Consider the following 21,258-nt stretch of genomic DNA (forward strand, 5'->3'; position numbering starts at 1 on the left):
AATATATATATATATATATATATATATATATATATAATGCAGTTGTTGTCGTGGGAATTTGTAATTTCACGAAAGCAAATAATAATAATAATGAGATGCACGCGGCAAGGGGAAGGCAACAATGGGAGGATGTGCCGTTATTTCTCTCCTTCCTCAACTTTCAAAGAAGAGAAAAAAATTTGACACAGATGACACATTGTGAAAAAAAAAAAAGAGGGATGGAGAAACACGCATCCCAACAAGGCTCAAGGAATCCATCACTCACGTACAACTAACTAGAGGATAATGTTTGTCACAGCCTCGACTCGCAACCGTATTCCTTCACAAAATCTTCCGTCACAGTTGCGGCCAGTTGAGCCGCTAACTCAAAGGCAGAGAGTCCTACAGCCCGCACATCCGTCGCCTTCCGCGCATTGGCGGGAATCGCCACCGATAGGCTATACTCCAGACGGGGATCCTCCTCCTCGTCGCGAAGAACAATGAGGGGCTGCCGCTTTATCTCCCGCACAGTGACCTTCACGCCCTTATCAGTCACCTTTTCAAAGAGACGCGTTTCATCCTCCGAGAGGTAAACCAACTGGCCGTGCTCTGAAGGCAGCACGTCTGAGACATCATCTTCAGAGAGCTGAATGATGGGTACCGAGGCAAACATTTCCACCTCTTGTCGACGCAGTGGAGGCCTTGAACGAAGCAGCAAGCGGATATCCGGTCCACGGGCATGCGTGCACCAGGCGGTTTGCACATTTACCCAGGTGCCATTTACAGATAATACCTTCCCCTTATTATCCAGTTCAACTTGAAGTTGATCCCTCGCTCGCTTCACAGTTCCGCTGTACGTGAGCTGAGCCCCCTTACCAATCGGCGTGAATCCCTCAGGCTTCAGCAATTTTTCCTCTATTTTGTGAACACAGGACTCTGGTAGTGTGGAGACCCATGTGTATGGATGATTCAACTGCATCCGTTGCTGAAGCGTGTATGATGAAACAATGGAACGATTCTTCCGCATGACAGATGGCTGTAAAAGCAGTTTACCAAAGTCCAAAAACAATTCCCCGTCCATCTGAAGGTTGCTCATATTTAAACAGCACCATTGAAGTACTTTGCTGTACCGAGAACGCAGCGCTACATCCTTTTCAGATGCACTCAAAGTGTAGCATTCTGTGTTTGCTGGAAACCCTGGAAAGGCGGTGGTATTCACACGTGACACCACCACATCTGCTGCAGTATTACTAACAAGCAGCTGAAAGGCCTTGGGAGCCATGTTTGCAGATCCCTCGTAAAAGCCTGCCTGCGCAAGGTCCAAAAGTGTTTCCGGCTGCATCACGGTGGATTGACTCCACCGACCGTACCCACCCTGCTGCGGCTGCTGTTGCACCTGACCCCCATGCTTGGCGGTAGCGTCTTTGGAGTGGAGGAACTCTTCCACCTGCCGCACAACCACTGCCTTCTTCGCCGAGGGATCAGTCCGAACCCCGGAGCGAGCGAGAAAACCCTGTAGCTGCATCAAAGAAAGGGAGAACAGGTTCCCCTCGTTCCACAGTGCCCAAACCTTCTCAGGTGACACAGTTTCCGCATTGGATACCTGCTGGTCCATCATGTTGGCGGCCGTGCGCTGCACACCGCCTTGGTGGTGTCGACTGACGGCGACCACAGAAGAGGGCACAATAATAGAATGCCGTAATAAACGAAGCATGATTCAGTAATGTACTTGGTTTTTTCCTCTTTTTTTTCTTTTTGGTTGTATTGTTTTCCCTTAATTACAATCCTAACTTTTTGGGTGCTGGTAATGCTGGATGCCCTTGCCACCTCGTCTTTTATGTGGGCAAAGTGCGTGTCTCTTTGCTGCTTTCTCTTCTGCAGTCAATTCGCTTTCGTTTCTTTGCTTGTTTGTTCCCTACAATGTCTGTGGCTACTCCCCTCGCCGTCGTTCCCCGTCGCTTCGGGGATTTGGTGGTTTTTCTTCTGGCCGCTACGCCCACACGCAGACACGCACACAGAAAAAGAGAAATAGAGGTGGTGGCGAAGGCACGTTGGAGAGATAGACACACGCAACGTTTTCTCTCGTCGACTGGCAGAAGGCGCACACACATTTACACACATGCCCGCTCGATGACGGCGAGGCCTTGCATCTGTGCCTGCGTATCCCCCAGTCCGATGGAGCAGCGGCGGCACGCCACCGAAACAGAGAGAAGCGAAACAACAAATTAACATCAAAGAAAGACACATGGCAAAGTCACACCAAATGAATATGGAAAAAGTTGATGGGAAACCAAAATTCACTGGAGGAGGAAAGAGCCAAGTGTTTAAAAGCCAAAAACAAAACAACCGTGACACAATACAAGCAGCATCACACAACAAAACAAGGAAGAAAAAAAAAAAAGTTGAACCTTCTGTATTGATTGGTTGCGTCGCATCTCTATGTCAGGCATTGTCGGTTTACCCATTTAACCCATTTTTTCTGTGCAAACATTATCTACTCTTCCTTCTTCACTTTGTGCATCTCTCTTTTTCTTCTTCTTTTGTGTTTCTCTACAACAATGTCCTCTGCTTCATCACACAATATTTGCCTTGCAGCACACCCATCTTACCTAACGCAGGCCAATGCGTTGGAGAAACTGTTATGGCCCGGTATTCTGCCGAGCCAGGTAGTGCGGGAAGCAACTCTAAAGAAGATGTGAGAACATTAATAATAATAATAATAATAATACCCCCGTGCGTAGCGCAGGAAGTTCATATCCGGGAATCAAGTTGCACGTTTGTGCCTACCTACGTCTGTACGTATGCGTACATGTATAGATAGGCGCACAAATACTAAAAGGCAAAGGACACGGAGAGAGAAAGTGTGCATTGTTTCTCTCCGTGTGCGCGTGGGAAAGAAATATAGACGTTGCAGTGTGAGACCAAAAAAAAAATAATAATAATAATAATAATAAAACTCTCGTCCCAGAGCAAAACAAAACCATATATATATATATATTAGTACCATCTATAGTGTCACAGGGGACTGCGTGCGTGTGTACGTGTTCTGAGGGGGGAATAACTCCGTGACCTCTTCTTCATACTCGGCTCCACATTTAGCAGCAAGTGGGCGTGTCAAAAGGCTGGCGGGCTCTGCCCAAGATGACCTTTCCGTTACCCCACCTGCTATCGTGCTCTCTAAGCATTCTGCAGCTGTAAAGCTCTCATTTAAACAGCGTGATACGGGTCGGGTTGCGGTTGGTGGTAAGTGTTGCAGTTGCCTCCACGCATGGTCCTCATGAGTTTGCGCCAGCAACTCAAATTTATCACTTGGTGTACGGCAGCTTAGGCAGTGGCAGTGGCCATCATCGTTACGCTTTTGTTGGCTTGGCGACGCAGTCGCTTGAGGAACGTGACGCAACTCATGATAGTAATGCTCCAGACTCGCTGGTATACCTGCAAAGTCAGAAATGATTTGTCCAATCGGCGTATTGAGGCCTTCACACCCTTGCGACTTGGAGTCGGCATAGAGCAATTGCTGCTTACGACAATAAGAGGGATGCTGCAGCGTCTGGTTCGGATGCTGGAGTAGCTGCAGTTGCAATTTTTGGTGCGCCACAGCAGCACGGTCGGCGCCATGGCAAAGCGCAAATACTGTTAGCACCTCGGAGGAGCATGCATCAGGCAGCCGGTGGACGCCGCTGCACTCTTGTCCCATCATGCACGAGGCACGGACCCAGTTCAAGCAGAGATTCCGCGGGCTTGAAGCGAACGGGCAACTTGTCGGGTGCCGGCAGGATCTGTACCATTTCAAACATGGATGAACCTCGTCGCACCACGGGCGATCTTCCGCCTTCACGTGTATGCCCGCGAGGGCGGCCTTGATGGAGGTGCACTTCTCTTCTTCACACCCCCGAGCAGCAGTTCTATCGGATGAAGTTAATAGATGCATCTGCATCGAATTTTTATTGCGCGGGGACAAATTTGCTGGCGACGCACCCCCAGCAAAAGCAAACTTTTCACAGCTGTTGGACAAAGATGTGGATTCCTCAAACGCCAGTAGTTTGCTGGGCGTGACGTGTGTAGAGTCACAGCATCGGTCGAGAATACCAAAACTGACGGTATGTGGTTTCCGCTCAGGAGTTTTTCCCGGACTGGATGCGGCGTTGTTTGTCGTTGGCGCCACAAGTTCACCCCCACGAGTGCTGTCAGTACTCTCGTCCCGCCTCCTTCCTAACATGGTGGCGCGCCGAAGAGAAAAAAGAATGGCCTTGCTTTGAATGAAGCGAGCCGCCTCTTCGCTGCAGCTGCTCAGCTCGAGTAGCACCTGCAGTAATTCGTCCTTCTCAGCTGCTTTTAACTCATCCTCTAACGCACGACCCACGAGTTCCGTGGAAGAGTGCCCGTCGCCTTTGGAAGGACTGACGTCTGGCGAATAGACCATGGGGGAGTTGTAAAATGGTCTTTTTGTCCCAGTCGTTTGGCACCCCCGTGTGGTGGCCGGAGAGCCAGAGCCATTACCAAGCGAAGCGTTTTCCGAATACGGCGAAGGGGTTATCACGGCCACTTGCGTTGGCGTCACCCCTGCCTCCTCAGACAAAGTTGAGGATTTCAGATTCGAAAACACGGGGGCACGGATGTTACAGGTGGTATTAGACTTTAACTGATGGTGTGGATGGTTTGGAGTATGCAAGGACGTTGCCGGAAAAGGGAGGGAATTACCTACAGGTACCACTTTCTTCCTATGCTCTTGCGACGAGGAAGGTTCCGCCGCGTGCCCAATAATGCAATGATACAGCATAGAGTGGATGTGAGGCCGCAACAAAGGCGCAGACTGCGCATTTGAAGGTCTTGTATGCGCCAATAAATGTTCATTTTGCTGCTGCTGCTGGTGATGTTGGTGGTAATGACAATCATGTTGACTCAACTGTGGCGCTGTCCATGGAGTGTGTCGCCGCCGTGTTGCATTATTTCCACGCCGATGTTTAAGAGGATTCTCATGCAGAATACAATCTGCCTCTTCCGGCACAATCGCGATGGGAGAGGGAGCGCCGGGCATTATTATATCCTCTTCCCTTCTATGTTGTCCTGTACGTTCGAACAAGCTAAACAAATAATAAAACTACTCAAAAGTTTAATGCACGTGCCCAACGAGAACAATGCTACTTCCTCTCTTCACCCCCTTCCCTTTTCTACCACTCCTCCCTATTGCCTGGGGGAGAGAAGGAAAGAAATTTATTTTCACTGTATTTTTTTTTCCTTTGTTTTTTTGTTTCTATTGTAACTGACGCGTGCAGGGCCTTATGTACACACACACAGACGCACACGCACACGCACGGACGCAATAATCAAATAATAATAGGCGAGGCAAATCACACGAAGGTGAAGAATCAATATCCTTCCAAGGCAAAATAAAAGGGGGGAAAAAAAACGAGACAGAAAATAAAAGAAAGCACCTCCAACAGCGCACTTAGATCCCCCACCCACACACACACACACCTTCCCTCACTCGTCGCCTACAACACGGCGCCTCTTGAAAGAATGAAAAGAAGATGGGAAGCATCCATTTTTCCTTCTTTTTTTTCCTGGCCTTTACTTTCCTTTTTTTTCTTTTTTCCTTCCCAGCTAAGTTAGATGTAAATTCAATGGGAAACCACTTAGCTTGCCACAGTTGCTGTCCACGCGCGCATGTAAGTGAGCGTCACCGTCCTTCTTTCCTCCCTTTTCCTTCCCGGTCTCCCACTTTCCCGCACATACATGCTGCAGTAACCTCTCTTGCTTCAACTTTGGTTCCTTTATTGGCGTCCGGTTCACGCCGTGGCCGCCCCCTGCGTGGTCGCCTGTTTTGCACGCATCGTATCCACCAGCTGTCCGAGTTGTCCCCGCTTCGTCCGCAGCCTCTGCTCCAGAGACTCAATGTTTTCACGCACCGCGTCGGCGCGGGCGGCGAAGTACGACACGGCGGATGCCATCGGCTTCTCTAAAAAGTAGTCTGTTCCAACATCTACCAACACACGGTCGCTTGGCACGATACGACCTCTCGCGTAAAGGGCGCTGCTGATGCAGAGCAGCGCCTCCTGTGGCTTCTCTGGGCTCGCGCGGACCGTCTCGCAGACCTTTTGATACTCACCCAGCACCTCACAGTTGCTTGCAAAGCGATTCTGTGCACCAACAAGGCTTTCGTGGGCAACCGACAGGTTGTTCACATCCTCCTGCAGCTGCTTTCGCAGTTCCTCCAGCTGCTCAAGCGGAAGTTGGGCAATGTTAATAGCGCCACCGCCACCATTCTCCGCTGGTCGTCCACTCATCGTGTTGTATTCCTGTTGATTCGCTCTTTTACTTGAAGCTGCGGGGAAACGGGCACAACACTTTTATTTTTCAACCTTTTTCTTTTTTTCTTCTCCTTCCTCGCGTGTCCGCTTGCTCGTGAGGAGAAACGCAAATCCAAAACAAAACAAAAGGGAAGTTGTGGAGGTGGGCATAGGATATACAGGGGCATCTGTAAACGATCATGGGCTTCAGGCAGCCAAGAAAGAGGGCTGAAAGAGTGTACGTGTCGCAACTTCCCCCGTCAAGGGTGGTGATGACAGCGACGCAACAGCCAGCCTTGTCCCACAGCAACAGCAACAAATGTTCAGTCATTTGTCACACAACGCAACTTCATTTTATTTTCACTCATTTTCATTTTCCTTGCGGTGGAGCCACAAACCGCTGCAGATGTGCCGGTGGTGGCACGGGAAGTTCATTCCACTCCACTTGTGTGGCCGCGTCCGCCCGAATGGTTGGGGGAGAAAATTCCAGAATCGGCACTGTTAGCCGTTCAGAACCTTCACACTCTTCCACGTCCTCGTCACCCACCTCTTCAAGGTACGGCATACCCGGTATCAAATGCGGGTACTCGCCACGGGCATTAGGCACCGCCACCCGCGGCACTGTGTCGCCGGGAATAAGATAGTACAACAAACACGGCCGTTCAGGGACATACGGCAGCGTCGCGTGGTCCCAGCAACAACGACGCACAAGGGGCATCATGCATGCCCCCCCCCCTTTTTTTTTTCTTTACTGTCCCTCTTCCTTGGTATTTTGTGTGTGGAATGAGACACCCCGGATGAAAGAAAGCAAACAAAGAAACCGCACAGCGAGAGAAGTTGAATGGGCCAAACATGAATTGGCTAGAGTGAGTATGGAAGTGCAATGCATATCCACGGTGGCGTGGGAATGAAGTTTCGCGCACTTTATTGCTACGAGACAGCAGTACGGTTGAAAAATGTAAAACCGTTTTCGGACAGCTCTGTAAAGCTGCATTCAGGCTGAGAAAGGTTCTGTGCAGTGTGCAGGAAGCCACTCTCCCCCGTGGGCGTCTCACAACCACCACGTGCCCCCTCGAATTACGAAAGGAGCAGGTCACGCGTTGCGACTGATGGCTTCCAAACAGCCGGTTAGAACGAGGGCGCGGGGCCACAGGGCCAATGGCTCTGCCTGGCTTTATCGAAACTCCTCCTCTGGCAGAAACCCAATCACACACACATACATACAAGGATGCCGAAGGAACTGTGGAGGTTTACGAAGCACGCAGAGTTTCATCCGCCCCGCCGGTCTGCACCCCCCACACCTCCCAAGAAAAAAAAAAAAAGAAACGCAAAACAAAACCAAGACAAACAAAGCAACAACAACAGAAAGGGAGTCGCCTTGCGGAGATGCGATATAACAATAAACGCATCACCCCAAACGCTCGCTTTCCCATTGTTACACGCCCCACGCCGCCAGATTTACAAGGAACTAAAGAAGAAGGTGATTCCACATGTCCCCCGAGTCATGACAGTTGATAAATGTGCCTCTTCCCACGCACACACATTCCTTCATCCTTTTTCCTCCTCGAGGCTTTTCGTGCGGCACCAACACAACAGGGAGAAGCCTCTTTCCACAGGGGCAGTCTCAACCTGCATGAATCTTCATCCCCTTCAGAAAAAGAGAAAATCGTTATTCCCATGGGGAGTGAAGGTAAAAAAGCAAGAGAGAAGGCATTCCACCCCCGCCAAACATCCACAGCAGACGACACATGAAAGCATTGAAACTTAGTGAGACTCATTTAGCAGGTAAATTGCGGCCGTAGAAAAGTGCTACCGTCTGCTGAGCACCGCCTCCTACCCACCCACCCCTTCTCCACTTCTTCCTCGTCCTACTAATCCTTTTTATCCTCCTCTTCGCTTTCCTTCACTGCTTCTTTCTCATCCTTGTCTTCCGCAAATTCATCCTTCTCCGCGACGACTACATCAACAACTAAAGGGCTTTCACGCTTGATGCAGTTCTTGTCGTGAAATGCCCCGCTGAGCGCTTCAGGCGGGGCAAGAGTCGCCAACATCTCATCAAAGCCTCGGCTTATTGTTCGACCACGCGGAAATTGGGCTTGCTGCCCACACCCGCTGTTCACCCTGTAAATTTGATGGCTGATGCCAGCCTTGCCACTTTGCTCAGCCGCAGATGCCTGTGAACTCACCCCAGCCTTGTCAGCAACGTCCAAGCCGTCGGCATCAACGTTTGTTTCACCAACAAGAGTTTTCAGCCACACACGCGTCGTTGCCGCGTCGTACGCCCCGACATTTCCGGAGGCTTGTGGGGCCGCACTGCCGTCTGTGACGTCAGCCGCCGCTTCCTTCTCTGCATCAAACTCGTCGGTGTTGTTGATTTCGGCGTCCCCGAGGTTGCGATAGCGCTGCCACCGCTTCTTGTGCTTCTCCGCCTCATCAAGGATAGGGTCAAACTTCTCCGCCGGCTTCGACACATCAAGCAAAGCAACTTTATTGTCGGTAGCATCTCCCTCAAGGCGTTTTCTATCCGTCAACCACTCTCCGCCGCCAATGGCTCGGTCTATCTCAGGAGTATCCACGTCCCCTGAATGCCGTGAGCCCCACAGCTTTATTTTCCTCGCAAGACAACGGTATCGGTACTTACGGCAGCAACGAATCAATATGTACATCAAAAAGCCAGCAGGAAAAATAAGCAAAAGCAACAAGAGAAGAAGAAGACGGTCGGAATCATCCTTCTTGTCGTGCTTGGGAGGATCGGCGGTGGCGAGAGAGAGAGCATAACGCTGCCCTTGCAGCGGGTCCATAACTACAAAAGGAACCGTCACTCTTTTGTTTAAAGACCAACACACAGGGAAAAGTTTGAATGGAAAGTGGCAAAACAACATGCATCACACGCATGCGAAGAATTCTCACACAAACAAACAAACACACACACACACACACAACAATCCCCCTATTCACATAAACAAAGCAAAGCGGCAACAATGATATGGGCAAGCAAACAAAACAAAAAACGTGCAACAGCCTTCGTTTTTCCTCCCCCATCAGAGTTAGGAAGATTGTTGCTTTGCCGCGTATTGCCCTCACCTTATCATCCAGAAGGAGGCTGGTATGAAAACACAAAGCATCACTACTTGCAAAATAAGTGAGCTTTTTGAACAAACGACGCACCAACACACATGGACCACAACCGTATCCCACCGCACCCCGCCATGCAGGCAACATGTGATAGACCCCACACCCTCATTGTCGGTTTCATGTGGCGCCGATGACGATAAGAATGGAAACTTAGCTCATCACGCAAAAACCACTTATCCTCCAGGTACTCTGTCATATGGAAGAGCCACACTGCTTGCTGGCGGTCATTCAGAAGCAATGCCACAGAAAGACTACGGTGAGAATTCCTTTTGCAGCAACGCGGTTGCTGCCGCCATGGTCTCTCGCATCACAGTAGTAAATGCCCTTTTGCTATCTGTGTTGGGAGAAACGGGAAATGAGGTGGAACCCAAAGTAGCCGTCGGCAAGGAAAGAAACCTGGCAGAAGAGGCTGCGACGTCACGGCAAGAAGCCACAGCGTCGTTTGCCGCAACTACCGGTACATTGCCTGCGGGCGCAGAGTCCGTGGTGTGTTCGCGCAAGCCACCCCTATAATTGTACTCAGAAAAATTCGTGTCTCGAAGGGTGCACCGCAGTCCACAGTCGGTTTTCTCAACCCCCCCATGATGTTTGCGACAACGAGGCAGAGCGGAGAAAAAAATAGGATCCTGATTGTGCCCATATGCATTATCTAACACCACCTGCTTTCGTCGTTCCAGTGCCTCCTCCAGACGCAACTCCAACTGCCGCAACTGGTCAACCCTCGCATGACGCTCCATTTTGATGTGTGTCTGGGTTTCTTGCTCCTGCATAAAGAGCTTCTGCTGGTTCCATGTCACCTGCTGCTCCATGCGATGAACACGTTGAAGCAGCTCCGCCTCTTCTTTCCCAAGATTGCGAATACTGACCGTAAGCGTATCGCGCTCCTCCTCGGCCAACTGTGCCACATGCGACTCAAATTCTCGCATACGCGCTGCATGTTGCCTCTTATTTTGTTCAACCTGCAAGGTTATCATCACCTGCATCAGCAAAGTGCGGCGTGCATGATCTTCACACATGTAGAGTTTTTGCCTTGACACGTCTTCCTTTAACCACAGCGCCACATGCTCGACAAGCAGCCGTCCACGTAGCTCCGCCTCAAAAGAATATGAGAGAGCAACACACGTTATCTCATCGTCGTCTCCAACTCTGGTGCTGCCAACATGACCCACTGGTTTCACACCCGGGGAGAGGGTTGTTTCCAGCGCTGTACCAATAATATACATCGCCTGCTTCCGTACCACAGACTCAGTTTCGTTGGTCGCCCCCGCTTTCGACGTTATGACACTCCTATGTGACCGCCGTTCCTCTGGGGACTTCATGGGCGTCGAGGAAGCCCCCTTCGTCTCTAGCGGCATCTGCTCAGTCCACGGAAATGCCTCATCCCTCACCGCGCCCAACCCCTCAGCGGATGCAGCAAGTGGCCCACGCCTTTTAAACGTATCCACCACCTGCTGACGAAACAATGAAGCCCCTTCTAAGGGAATATTGTATTGGTGCCCCGTCGAGGCTGTGCAGGAGACAACGGCCATTGTAGCGGCGGAAACGAAACTTGTGTCGGGCAACCTCCTTGACAAGGTAAATACATCACTTCGATCCTTTTGCGGGCTCATCAGAAGAAGCCTGCCGTGCTTTGCGGGAGATGCCGTTTTCGGCGAGGCAGAAGCTGCCGGCAAGAGGCCGCTGGGTTGCCACGGAGAAGTTGGTGTTTCCTCCTCAAATTCTGCCTCCTCTTTCCCTCGGTTGCTCTTGCGCGGCCAATCCTGCTTATTGGGTTGCGGACCCGCGGGAGCACCGGAAGCCGCCAGCCCGTCACCCCTCCGAGACCGCCTCTGCGAGGCGACAATGGGCGATGTGTATACAAACGATCCATCGTGCGGCGAAAACACGGTGCCGCCGCTCCCATGCATTCGCCCTCCCGCTGAAGCAACTCACCAGCAACACCATTCAGTCAAATGGAAGCAAAAGAAGAAAAGAGAACATCATAAATAAAGTGTAAACGTGGGCGGAAAAAAAAAGGCACACACGCAAACACATTTAGCCGACACTGGGCAGCTGTAGCGCCCCAAGTACCTCGTTTTTCCATCGGGAGTGACGCCGCATCGCAAGTCATACACCACACACACACACACACTCGTAAGCACAAGCACATCCGCCGTAGCAGAAGCAAACAAAAACTAGTACGCCAAATAAAAAAAAAAAAAAACAAGCACATGAAAAAGTTGCACCGGGAAAAATCACCAGCGTGAGACAGCCTCATCATTGATAGGGCGATGCCAAGCTTGTCCTGTTTCCTGCAGTCTCCGTTGCATTTTTTCTCTGTCTCCTATTTTGGCTCGTGTCCACATGGCTTCCGCTACATGTTTATTGTCAAGATACGCCATCCAGTTCTTCTTCAACAAGCGTCCCTCATCCATGGGCGTATAGGGTGCAGTCAAATCCATTGGCAAGGTTACCTTCTTTGCACCCGGTGCACCACGCGGACGATACTGCGGACCATGCAGCGCAAAGTACCTCTTGCCACGCAGCGTCAAAGCCCAAGACTTACCTTGCGGACTATTTAGCCACTTCTTCTCCCACTCCTGGCGAGCGCAAACCTCATCCACCGGAAGGTACGCCTTGGCCGCTGGAATGGTGCGATGCGTCATCGGAGTAAGGCCTTGACCCATCTGCAGCGTCCCACCAATCGTTTCTACAGAGTCTTCTGGGACCGTGTAAAACTCGGGGTTGTCACGAATTCCCATAACAATCGGTTTTAGGTCCTTTAGAAATTGTTTGTAAATGTTCATCTCGGCCTGTTCCATCAGACGTCGGCCGTGAGCACACGCATCCGCATAGGCAGCCAGGACAAGCTGTTGCTGCTGGTATGACGACAGTTCCGCCACGCACGGGTTTACCCGCACGCGCTTCAGGAATCCCGCCGGCGTTGTGACAACTTCTACCCGACCCTCCCACGCGCGGCCCACCACCTCCATGCGGTCAAACCGAATCTGATGCTCGTACTTGTTATTGTAAACGTATGCTAAAATGCGGTGAAACTGCCGTTCCGGCATAAGGCGGCCGTGATGCGCCCATAGAGCCCCACGCACACGCTCGGTAATACGTCGATACACTTCCATCTGAGATTGTTGTTCCTCCCACAGACGCCAACACCCTTGAAAATAAAAATAAAAACAACAACAAAAAGACATAAAGACAAGGCGGAATAATAACGGCAACAACAACAGCAATAAACAGTCTACTAAAGACATCACAAATGCATAGCATTTCCATCTTGCCTCCCCAACTTCACCCCCATCGCCCTTCTTCCCTTTCCTGTGTGTATGTCAGTACCGCAACCGTCATCACGAGAGTGGTGCTAGATCCTCCTCCCCCAGGGTTGCGGGATCCTCACGGTAACGCGCCTCCAACTCCACGTCGGGCTCCATGTAGCCAGATTGTGTTACCACATACGTGAGCCTGGAAGGCGCGAAGCGCTCTGACTCCTCGTCACCACACAGTCGCTGTCGCAGCACACGCTCCATGTACTCCAACTCCTGAATGGCTCGGTAAGAGGTGCAAAACAAACCTTGTCTCATATTCCTCCGTCCATACCTGCTGCCACTCTAGAGTGTAGGCAGGATCATCCTCTGGTCATGCACTGCGAAGAGAGTGGACCACCTCTGCGACGAGCAAGCCACCCAGGCTGTGCTGACCCTTTTTATTCCCAAAAGAGGAGGTGCCATGTAATGCAGAGGTAACCCTGGCGTCGACATCGATGAAGTCCAATTTCCTCGTCGACACCGCCGTCCGTTTCTTTAAGCACACCAGCGATTTACTGCCACTTTACGTATTTCACCTTCTTGCGCCACCAGCGCAAAAGAATTGGTACACCGCGCAATTAACTTACCGAGCAATACCGCCATACCGCACAAGCTCCGTCGCAAGGAGAGTGGGAAACACTAGAAACTGTGAGACCCAATTCATGGGAAACTGTATTTTTTTTCTTTTTAAACAGGCATTTAATCCTGTGCTTCCTCGTCATTCCCACGACTGTGGCCGCCACCACTATCCATGCAGTGCGCCATCTCCTGCAGCCTTGTCACGATATCGTTCTCCCATCCCATGGCAGTGAAGACCAGGCAGCAAGCATGCCCTTCCCGAAGAGCTTTCAGAAGATGTTGATGCAGCATCCCACTGCAGCGCGAAAGCGTCGCCGCCGGCCCAAATGGTAGGGATCAGAGGAGCCACAAAAGGTTCGATGACCGCAAGATGTCATCCGAATGGCGCAAGAACCGTCGAACCTCCCGCAAAAACACCACCTGACGGGGTACTCCATCGTCTACTTTCAACAGAACGAACAGTTGCTGTTGCCGCCTCCAACTGTGCCTTGCAATAGAAAGACCAATCCCTTCAGCCCCCTGTCCAAGCCGTGAGCCCACCACCACCACATCTACTCGCCCCTCCAGCCACGGCAAACTGAACTTGTCTTGCGTGTCAGCAAAGTGGACCACAACATCTGCCGCCTCGCAGTGTGTGAGCGATAATTCCCGTGACGAGGAGCCGGGAACGGTGACGATCCTCGCCGACACAAAAAAAAAAAAAACTCGCATCTGCAACGCGTAGCACTGCCTCGTCCACGCCCGTAAATGACTGTGAGAGAAATTGGGTGTCATCGCCGAGTGAAACATGTGTTTTTCCACAATTTGTCAGCTCCAAACGTTGAGGCCCCAAACGGTTCCCCGGCCTTTTGTCTTCCGACGGCGGGGACCGTAAGATGGCATCCAAAACGGAGTTTTCCTCCTCGTCACCGTTTCCCTTCATACCCTCGCCGCCTTGCTGAAACCAACTGTGCAGCGCACGCAGCGTCTGCACATCACCCCAACCTCGACTCCAAGCCCAAAGCCACGGTAGCATCTTTGTTTTCCAGACAGCAGAGCTGCCAAGAAACATAACATGCAGTGGTTCATCACGAAGCAATGCGGCAGAAGCAACAAAAAGAAGCGGGTGACACCGACCAGCCGCCTCTTTCAAAAAAGTTCGCTTCTTCCCTCATCTCTTCCGGGAGCAAGAGGGAGGGCACAAAACACACCCCGCTACTGAATCAGGGGCAGGTGAGACTTCCAAGAAGGAAACGGCAACTTTTTGGACTCGTGGGCGAAGTTAATGCAACCCGTGAGTCACAAGAAGATCGTGAGCGAATGTCACAACTGTGAAAATGTCGCCTCAACTGCGTCATTATGGAGGCTTGTTACAAGAGCGTCAAGGAGACATACACAGGCAGAAAAAAGGCGCTAGAGAACACTACAGACGGAACGGCCGCAAGCCCACGAGAATCGAGATCTGCGGCGGGGCACCATACTTCATCCGCGATGTCTGAAGGAACAACACGAAGCCACCAAGAGAGGCCTCCCCCTTAATGCACCAACGGCTCATCCTCCAGAAGAACCCTCAGCACCACAGCAGCGACATCATGTAGCGACGGTGTTGTGAACTAAGCAAATATTATCTCCTCGACCCCCTCTCACGGGGTGCCGCGACTGAGGTGACGTGCACACGTGATGAGGGCGACGTCATAGCCTGCGAGTCGAGGGGAAAACCCTTCATCTGGCGGTGGAATCCACCGCCTCCAGCACGACCCTTGGTGATCCACAAAGTGCAATGTTCACCCCGTAGTGCTCTGTTCCGATGCGTCGTCAGCAAAGAGCACAAAACGCGAGGCAACATCGACAAGAAAGGTGAAACATAGCCGCGGGGACCCCCACAACAGACCACGATCATCGGACAGCGCTGCGCTCACCCACCTCTCCCTCCACAGAGCCCGCCAGCAGCAGCGCCCGCATCGTTCCCTCCACGCTCAATGGGCCCCATCCAGTGCATGCTGGCATCAACACATATATGCACACTCACACAAGCCACTGGAATCCTCCTCTTTACTACGTTGCCCCGCTTCTACGCACAAAAAAAAAAAGGAGAGGGGGGGGCAAAACAGAAATCCCCTTTAGCGTCACGTCCACCGATACCCCATCACTCACACTCCTACAACAGGCACAGACATACATACATCCAGAAACCAACAAGAAAAGTGTGAAGCAAATTCCAAACGATCAGATCACCGGCCCTTCACACGGGACGTCGGCCAATACGTTGCTCTCTCCCCATACCTTTTCCATAACCCGACCGGCATCGAGCGGTACGATATTTTGGCGGTGCTATTGAGATGCATCTGTTTCTGAGAGCGCAGCGTCTCCGCTTGCCGAATCTCGTTCATGTACTTGGCAGCCGTTACTTCGCCTTCAAAGCTCTCAAAGCCCTCCGTGACGCTTCCAGAATTGCGAAGATACGCCTGTAGTTCCTTCTTTGTCATCCCTCTCATCGCCGCCTCCTGCTTGACACGCTCTCTCTCTTTTCGCAACACGTCCAGTGCCGTCCACGGTGACGTAGGGCGAACTGCCACAGCCTGCTGCACGAACTGACGGGCAGCCCACTGTGAGCGCCGCTTTTCCACCTCACAAGGTTCCACAAGCGAAGGGCCAAACTTTTTTCCCGCCTTGTACTCCGCAATTCGGCCGTCCTTCTCCTCAACAAGAAAACGAGTGACAGATCTCATATGGAGACGTTCACGCCACCTCGTCTCCTTGGCACACCGCCGCTTATCCCAACCCACCGGTGCAGCCTGCTTTGCATAATCGTCCAGAAGTCCTAAAAACTGAGAGACTCCGCCGCTCGTTTGTTGATGCACAGTTGGACTTTTGCTTCCTTCACACAATCCAATCACAGCAGAGGGCGACGCTGTCCCGGTTGACGTCGTCGTCATTACAGTTTCATCCTTCATTTCCCTGTCCCCCACCGGAGTGACTGAGCCAGTAGAGCCCATATTATTGTTTCCCCCCTCTGTTAGATATGTGAGGTTCTTTTGCGCTGCCACAACACAGTCGCTTTTCGCATCATTACCACTGACGCCAGTTTCCATGTACGGCAATTCAAGCCACTCTGCATCAGGTCTTTCAAGTCCTGTATTAAGCCGAAAGGTTCCGTAATCAGACGTATGCCGTTGAAGCGGATGGGTGTGACGCCACGCTAAGAAGCGTTGTCGTCGTCTCACCTTCTCATTCTCGTTCATGCCAAAAGGGTGATTCAGGTTAGGGACGATGTCGTTATTATTCTGCCTGTTCCAGTCATCTGAAGGAAACGCCAACAACGGCTCGTCAGCCGGTGTGCGCACGTGAGCATCCATGGCTGTCGCATCACTGCCATTCAGAGGAAGTACGTATTTTTGCGGTTTCATTGGTGGCGGGGGCGACGGTGCATTACCTACAGAAGAACCCAGCGCATTGTAATATTTTTCCTCTTTCAATGCTGTAAAGAACGCCTTCGCTTCCTGCGTTCCCACCCGGTGGGCCTCTTGTACGCGCCTTGCTTCCTCCTTCAACGCCGCCTCCATATCCGCGTCTGCCTTCGTCTTCAACAGCTGTCGCAGCCGATCACCTGGGATGAGGCCGGAGGTTTCCGCAATCAAACCGCGGAGAAACTCAATGTTGGTGCCGTCCCTCGCAGAGGTGGGAATGATAAAGGGAAACACCTTTCGGTACTTGCGGCGGTTCTTGGTGATGGTGGCGTAAATCTGCCGCATGACAGAACACACGCGCGAGTGTGGCACGGAGTCGCACTTTGTCAAGACTATAAAAAACACCCCGTGAAGGTTTTCAAGCCACGAAAAGTAGCGCAAATCCACCTTTGTGAGTCCACGTTCACAGTCAATGCAGAAAAGCACTGTATTCACTGAGCGCCGCACACCCAGGTAGGCGTCTGTGAGCGCAATTGCCTTGTCACGCCACTGATCCGACATTCCCTCAATGCCGAAGCCAGGGACATCTACAAATGTTAACTGCACCCCGCCGCCAGGAAGCTTCACCAGGCCGTTGCCCTTCACATTAAGGTATCGTTGCATCTCCTCCGGTGAGACACTCTGGTAAAAAGAAATTTGTCGCGTTGTGTTCGGTTGACTACTTGTCTTGGCTACTGGCTGCCCTAGCAGCGCATTCAACATACTCGACTTTCCCGCACAAGCCTTGCCGACCAGGACAATTTCTTGATACAAATCGTTTAGCTCAAAAAAAAAATTGTGATTATCATACAGCGTTGGTTTTCGTCGTGTTCGCCGTTGTTGTCCCCCGACCGTGGTGGAAGCGGTATCCGTCTCATCCCGCATCATGCCTGCCCGTCGCACCAGTGTGTAATGCTGGCCCAGCATAACTTTGTTTCCAAGTTGTTTGGCTTCATCCGTTATTTTCCCAAAGCTCAAAGGCGGTGGTGGGACCAGCTTGTCCTTGTACGTGTAATCCGACGGGTTGGGATGCGTCAAGTCATACAGCACACGACGCCGCTGAGCAATAAGCCGTTTCCGTTCTTGTTTGAAGGCATCGGTCACCAAATCAATCACGTCTGACCCAACCCCACGTGCCGCTGGGTGATGCTCCGAGAGCTTCCCCCGCTCTGCTGAGACGGCCACGCCAGAGAGTTGCTTTGCGTGGACGCCATCTAACACAATGTCCTCATCCACAGCATCCGCAGTGATGCACAGGGCATCCGCGGTGGGATGTGGCTCCAACTCCAGCAATGCCTGCTGTGTCGCGTGACGTGACCCCCTCGATGGGGCTGCCGGTAGTACGGCAAGGGATGTGCCGTCCATCACTTTGCGTGCCGCAGACTGCTGCTGGAAGTAACGTGGAGAACGTCCGGGCGGTACCCGCCCAAGCAGTTCGAAGGTGACGGAAGAGGCACACCGCCATACCGACGGACCTACACGCATCCACGCCTCTGTGCTGCCGCTCCCCTGTCGAGGCGGATGATTCCTAAAGTAACAACAAAAGAGCAAAAAAAAAACACAAACACGCGCGCACACACACAAACAAATGTTCATTACATGCACCCATGCAAGCAGGTGTACACGTTGCCCATGTAACCCGCGCTCAACTACAGAGAAAGAGAGAGAGAGAGCGATCAACAACACTCACGCGTAGGCGCGTCCAGCGCCTATTTTTAATCATACGCTTTGTGTACGCAGGCACCGATAGAACTCAACACCGGGCTAACATAACTCAAGCCGTGAATTCTTCTTATCACCACCTAAAGCGCATTCACAAGAATCAAAGAAAAAAAAACTCATCCTCCTCTTCCTTTTATTCTTGAAGTGTATTTTTCCCTTTTTTTTCTTTTTGCTTCTTCTCCTGCCTATTTGTTTGTTTGTTTGTTTTTTGCTTTTTTTTTCACCTTTTCCTTCAACGTTTTGTTTTTCACTAATAATCATTGTTGTGTCTTCCCCCACCGCCTCCTCCCACCCCGCTCCCCAGGTGTCGCTGAAACAGAAAACGACGAGCACACATGCAAGGCTAACGCCAATATGTATGCAAGCATGCATACCATACCTGCATGTGTGCTCAATCAGCCTTGTCCCGTCTTCTCCTCCCACCTTTGCACCATCTTGCTTCTTACACCGCCGCCACGCAGTCGCACAGACACACACGCGACTAAAGGAAAAGGTGATAAAGGAAGAAACATAGAAATCATGCGCGCAAGTGGGAAAGGTGGAACAAATGAGATAGCTCAGCGGAGAAAGACGGGTACGAGGGGATGACAGCTAACACACAAAGGAAGAAGCAAGTGGGAGACACATAAAAACAACAAACCAAGACAAACATGTATAACGATAAATACATACACACATATACATGTGTAAAAAGACAGAAAACAAAGCATGTAGCAGAGAGAACATGTCACGGACGGGAGCGTAAAACGCCCTTAGCATTGGTCTGGACATGAGTGCGTCTAGAAGACTCCCACTCAGTCATTCTCTGCCACGCTCACACCTCTTCTCACTTCAGTGGGGGCTGTTGCTCCTTACAAGAGAAAGAGGGAGAATGAGATTGTTGAACGTGGTGTCACAAGAAAAATATTCACCACTAAGGGAGTTAAAAAGGAGCAGTAGATGCATAACTATTGGGGAGGACAACACAAACACCACAATAGCATGTTGGCAAAACAAAAAGTTTGTAGAACCAAACAAAAAACAAAAACACTTTAAAAAAAAAAAAAAAAATCAAAAATCAAAAATCAAAACGCTTCTCCCGGCAGAACGCCTAAACGCAGTTACCTCGTACTGCCGTTTGTATTTTTGGTTTCTTAAAGGTTGTTCTTGTTTTTTTTTTCCTTCTTGTCTCCACCATCGTGTGTGTGTGTGTGTGTGTGGAATGGAGGTGTCCGCGAATTTCAATTGGCCTTGCCACCGGGCCCTTTTAGAGCGGCATATATCATCATCACAGGAGGGAAACAAAATACATGCGGTGTCGTGTATACATGTACTCCACTCTCATCCGCCCCCCGTGTATGCAGGCATGCGGACCTCAGTTTCTCCAATTTCTTCACCTTCCCTCTGCCTGCCGCACCACATGCCTTCAGATCCATCCACTTCCTTCTCCTCCCACGAGTTCCCACTTCTTTCCTTCCTCCCGGGTCTCGCACGTGCGGCTCTTTATTCATTCCATCACCTTCACCCTCTCACTACTCTTAATCTCTTCCTTCCTTACCGGCGTCCATTCACCCCCCCCCCCCCCCCTGCAAGAACTGCTTATGTGAGTCACGTTTTTGCGTATTCTGTATGCTTTTACCAAAAATGCATGCATCAAATGAGTTTGCTTTTCTTTCTTTTCTTTCCTTCTGGTGGAAAGCGGCAGCACATTGCCAGTCAAGATGGCTCCCCTACTTTGATCCATTTATATACGCTTCCTTCAGGAAATCAATACATAAGTTTTTTTTAAAAAAAAAATTCAACTCTCCTTTTCTCTTGTCAAACTCCTTATTTTTCTCCTCTTTAATATTCTCTTGCTTTTTTTTTATTTGCTTTCCTCTCTGCCTGTATCTCAACGTAAGTGTAACGAGCACACGTCAGTTAATTGTATACATCTCTCCTTAACACGGAACTCCGCCGCTAACGGCGGCTCGCACCCATCCGGCGACGCATTCTTGTCGTACGCTCAATCTAGTCTTTGCCTTTGTGAGCGGCCTCCTCCAATACACGTCTCCCTCGACCCTCACACATATTCTCTGTCCCTTAAATTTCTCATACATTTTTTTTTTTGTGTGGAAGACAATAATTTTGTATACAACCCCCCAGAAGAGTGAGACGCTCCTATTCCTGTCACTCATCTTTGCCTCACAACAACCGCGACGTAACACTTACACCATTTAAACCTTCACAAAATACATGCAATTCATGCCACAACCTTTTTAATTTTTCTTCCACCAAGCAGCCCTCCCCGTTCACTTTCATTCCTCACACCCACCAACTCCCTACTACACAAGCTGGGGGCAAACATTACGTTCCTACCACGGCGAAGTTTAGGCCGCTGCATCCACATGGTCATCATCCATACAAGCATCAAGCAAACTCCTCGCGGTGGCGTACACGAGCGTAGATCAACACCTGTTGAAGGTCATGCTTGAGGTCCTTAAGCTCCTCGTTCTCATGCTCAAAACACTCGCGTAACTCACGTGCCTCCTTGCCGTTGTCTTCAGCCACCTCCAGTTGTTCCTGTAGCTCACTCTGCTCCTTGGCATAGCTGCGCTTGTTATCCTCCAACTCACGCTTGGCACTCTCCACCCACTCCGTCAGCTCTTTCCACTCTTCCTTCAGCGCAGCAACGTCTCCAAACTGTCTTGACTCATCATTGTACACACGGCCTCTCAACGCCTCCCGCTCCTTCTGTGAGGACATCAGACGCCCCTTCACGTACGTGCCACGATGGAAGTGGTGCCGCTGGTCATCATTCAGCTGCTTCAGTCGGGAGCGGGTTTCGACAAGCTTCGACATCTCCTCCTC

At 51.0% G+C, this 21,258-nt stretch overlaps 10 protein-coding genes across 10 annotated transcripts, besides 21 other annotated features; all 10 read right to left on the reverse strand.

The window, feature by feature from the left end:
* The first annotated feature begins 1 nt into the window (after position 1).
* Positions 2–36: a microsatellite.
* A 256-nt stretch (positions 37–292) lies between these two features.
* Positions 293–1,693, reverse strand: TraAM80_05610 (mitochondrial guide RNA binding complex subunit 1; the record flags this gene model as incomplete). Its single annotated transcript, XM_029382483.1, has 1 exon — positions 293–1,693. One exon carries the CDS (start codon positions 1,691–1,693, stop codon positions 293–295), a length of 1,401 nt encoding a protein of 466 aa, XP_029237576.1.
* Positions 1,694–2,313: 620 nt separating this feature from the next.
* Positions 2,314–2,380: a sequence feature (A-rich).
* Positions 2,381–2,477: 97 nt separating this feature from the next.
* Positions 2,478–2,519: a microsatellite.
* A 165-nt stretch (positions 2,520–2,684) lies between these two features.
* Positions 2,685–2,707: a microsatellite.
* A 197-nt stretch (positions 2,708–2,904) lies between these two features.
* Positions 2,905–2,933: a microsatellite.
* Positions 2,934–2,986: 53 nt separating this feature from the next.
* On the reverse strand, positions 2,987–5,017 carry TraAM80_05611 (glucoamylase-like protein; the record flags this gene model as incomplete). The annotated part of the gene is made up of 1 exon (XM_029382484.1): positions 2,987–5,017. One exon carries the CDS (start codon positions 5,015–5,017, stop codon positions 2,987–2,989), a length of 2,031 nt encoding a protein of 676 aa, XP_029237577.1.
* A 248-nt stretch (positions 5,018–5,265) lies between these two features.
* Positions 5,266–5,295: a microsatellite.
* Positions 5,296–5,302: a microsatellite.
* Positions 5,303–5,438: 136 nt separating this feature from the next.
* Positions 5,439–5,457: a microsatellite.
* Positions 5,458–5,525: 68 nt separating this feature from the next.
* Positions 5,526–5,572: a microsatellite.
* Positions 5,573–5,768: 196 nt separating this feature from the next.
* Positions 5,769–6,266, reverse strand: TraAM80_05612 (prefoldin; the record flags this gene model as incomplete). The annotated part of the gene is made up of 1 exon (XM_029382485.1): positions 5,769–6,266. The coding sequence occupies one exon, from the start codon at positions 6,264–6,266 to the stop codon at positions 5,769–5,771; it is 498 nt and encodes a 165-aa protein (XP_029237578.1).
* Positions 6,267–6,639: 373 nt separating this feature from the next.
* Positions 6,640–6,990, reverse strand: TraAM80_05613 (uncharacterized protein; the record flags this gene model as incomplete). The annotated part of the gene is made up of 1 exon (XM_029382486.1): positions 6,640–6,990. One exon carries the CDS (start codon positions 6,988–6,990, stop codon positions 6,640–6,642), a length of 351 nt encoding a protein of 116 aa, XP_029237579.1.
* Positions 6,991–7,575: 585 nt separating this feature from the next.
* Positions 7,576–7,637: a sequence feature (A-rich).
* Positions 7,638–8,140: 503 nt separating this feature from the next.
* TraAM80_05614 (3'a2rel-related protein) lies at positions 8,141–9,070 on the reverse strand (the record flags this gene model as incomplete). The annotated part of the gene is made up of 1 exon (XM_029382487.1): positions 8,141–9,070. The coding sequence occupies one exon, from the start codon at positions 9,068–9,070 to the stop codon at positions 8,141–8,143; it is 930 nt and encodes a 309-aa protein (XP_029237580.1).
* A 106-nt stretch (positions 9,071–9,176) lies between these two features.
* Positions 9,177–9,213: a microsatellite.
* A 442-nt stretch (positions 9,214–9,655) lies between these two features.
* TraAM80_05615 (uncharacterized protein) lies at positions 9,656–11,311 on the reverse strand (the record flags this gene model as incomplete). The annotated part of the gene is made up of 1 exon (XM_029382488.1): positions 9,656–11,311. The coding sequence occupies one exon, from the start codon at positions 11,309–11,311 to the stop codon at positions 9,656–9,658; it is 1,656 nt and encodes a 551-aa protein (XP_029237581.1).
* Positions 11,312–11,511: 200 nt separating this feature from the next.
* Positions 11,512–11,535: a microsatellite.
* Positions 11,536–11,569: 34 nt separating this feature from the next.
* Positions 11,570–11,610: a microsatellite.
* A 28-nt stretch (positions 11,611–11,638) lies between these two features.
* Positions 11,639–12,520, reverse strand: TraAM80_05616 (uncharacterized protein; the record flags this gene model as incomplete). Its single annotated transcript, XM_029382489.1, has 1 exon — positions 11,639–12,520. One exon carries the CDS (start codon positions 12,518–12,520, stop codon positions 11,639–11,641), a length of 882 nt encoding a protein of 293 aa, XP_029237582.1.
* Positions 12,521–12,561: 41 nt separating this feature from the next.
* Positions 12,562–12,634: a microsatellite.
* Positions 12,635–13,618: 984 nt separating this feature from the next.
* On the reverse strand, positions 13,619–14,071 carry TraAM80_05617 (uncharacterized protein; the record flags this gene model as incomplete). Its single annotated transcript, XM_029382490.1, has 1 exon — positions 13,619–14,071. One exon carries the CDS (start codon positions 14,069–14,071, stop codon positions 13,619–13,621), a length of 453 nt encoding a protein of 150 aa, XP_029237583.1.
* A 1,421-nt stretch (positions 14,072–15,492) lies between these two features.
* On the reverse strand, positions 15,493–18,192 carry TraAM80_05618 (uncharacterized protein; the record flags this gene model as incomplete). Its single annotated transcript, XM_029382491.1, has 1 exon — positions 15,493–18,192. One exon carries the CDS (start codon positions 18,190–18,192, stop codon positions 15,493–15,495), a length of 2,700 nt encoding a protein of 899 aa, XP_029237584.1.
* A 50-nt stretch (positions 18,193–18,242) lies between these two features.
* Positions 18,243–18,265: a microsatellite.
* Positions 18,266–18,294: a microsatellite.
* A 66-nt stretch (positions 18,295–18,360) lies between these two features.
* Positions 18,361–18,383: a microsatellite.
* A 669-nt stretch (positions 18,384–19,052) lies between these two features.
* Positions 19,053–19,108: a microsatellite.
* A 332-nt stretch (positions 19,109–19,440) lies between these two features.
* Positions 19,441–19,499: a sequence feature (A-rich).
* Positions 19,500–19,607: 108 nt separating this feature from the next.
* Positions 19,608–19,628: a microsatellite.
* Positions 19,629–20,070: 442 nt separating this feature from the next.
* Positions 20,071–20,096: a microsatellite.
* A 721-nt stretch (positions 20,097–20,817) lies between these two features.
* Positions 20,818–21,258, reverse strand: TraAM80_05619 (uncharacterized protein; the record flags this gene model as incomplete). Its single annotated transcript, XM_029382492.1, has 1 exon — positions 20,818–21,258. A coding segment is annotated over one exon (441 nt), but the record flags the coding sequence as incomplete, so codon positions are not given.

This window comes from Trypanosoma rangeli (genome assembly GCF_003719475.1).
Source record: "Trypanosoma rangeli strain AM80 chromosome Unknown Tra_15.4_contig_00186, whole genome shotgun sequence".
NCBI classification, from domain to species: Eukaryota; Euglenozoa; class Kinetoplastea; order Trypanosomatida; family Trypanosomatidae; genus Trypanosoma; species Trypanosoma rangeli.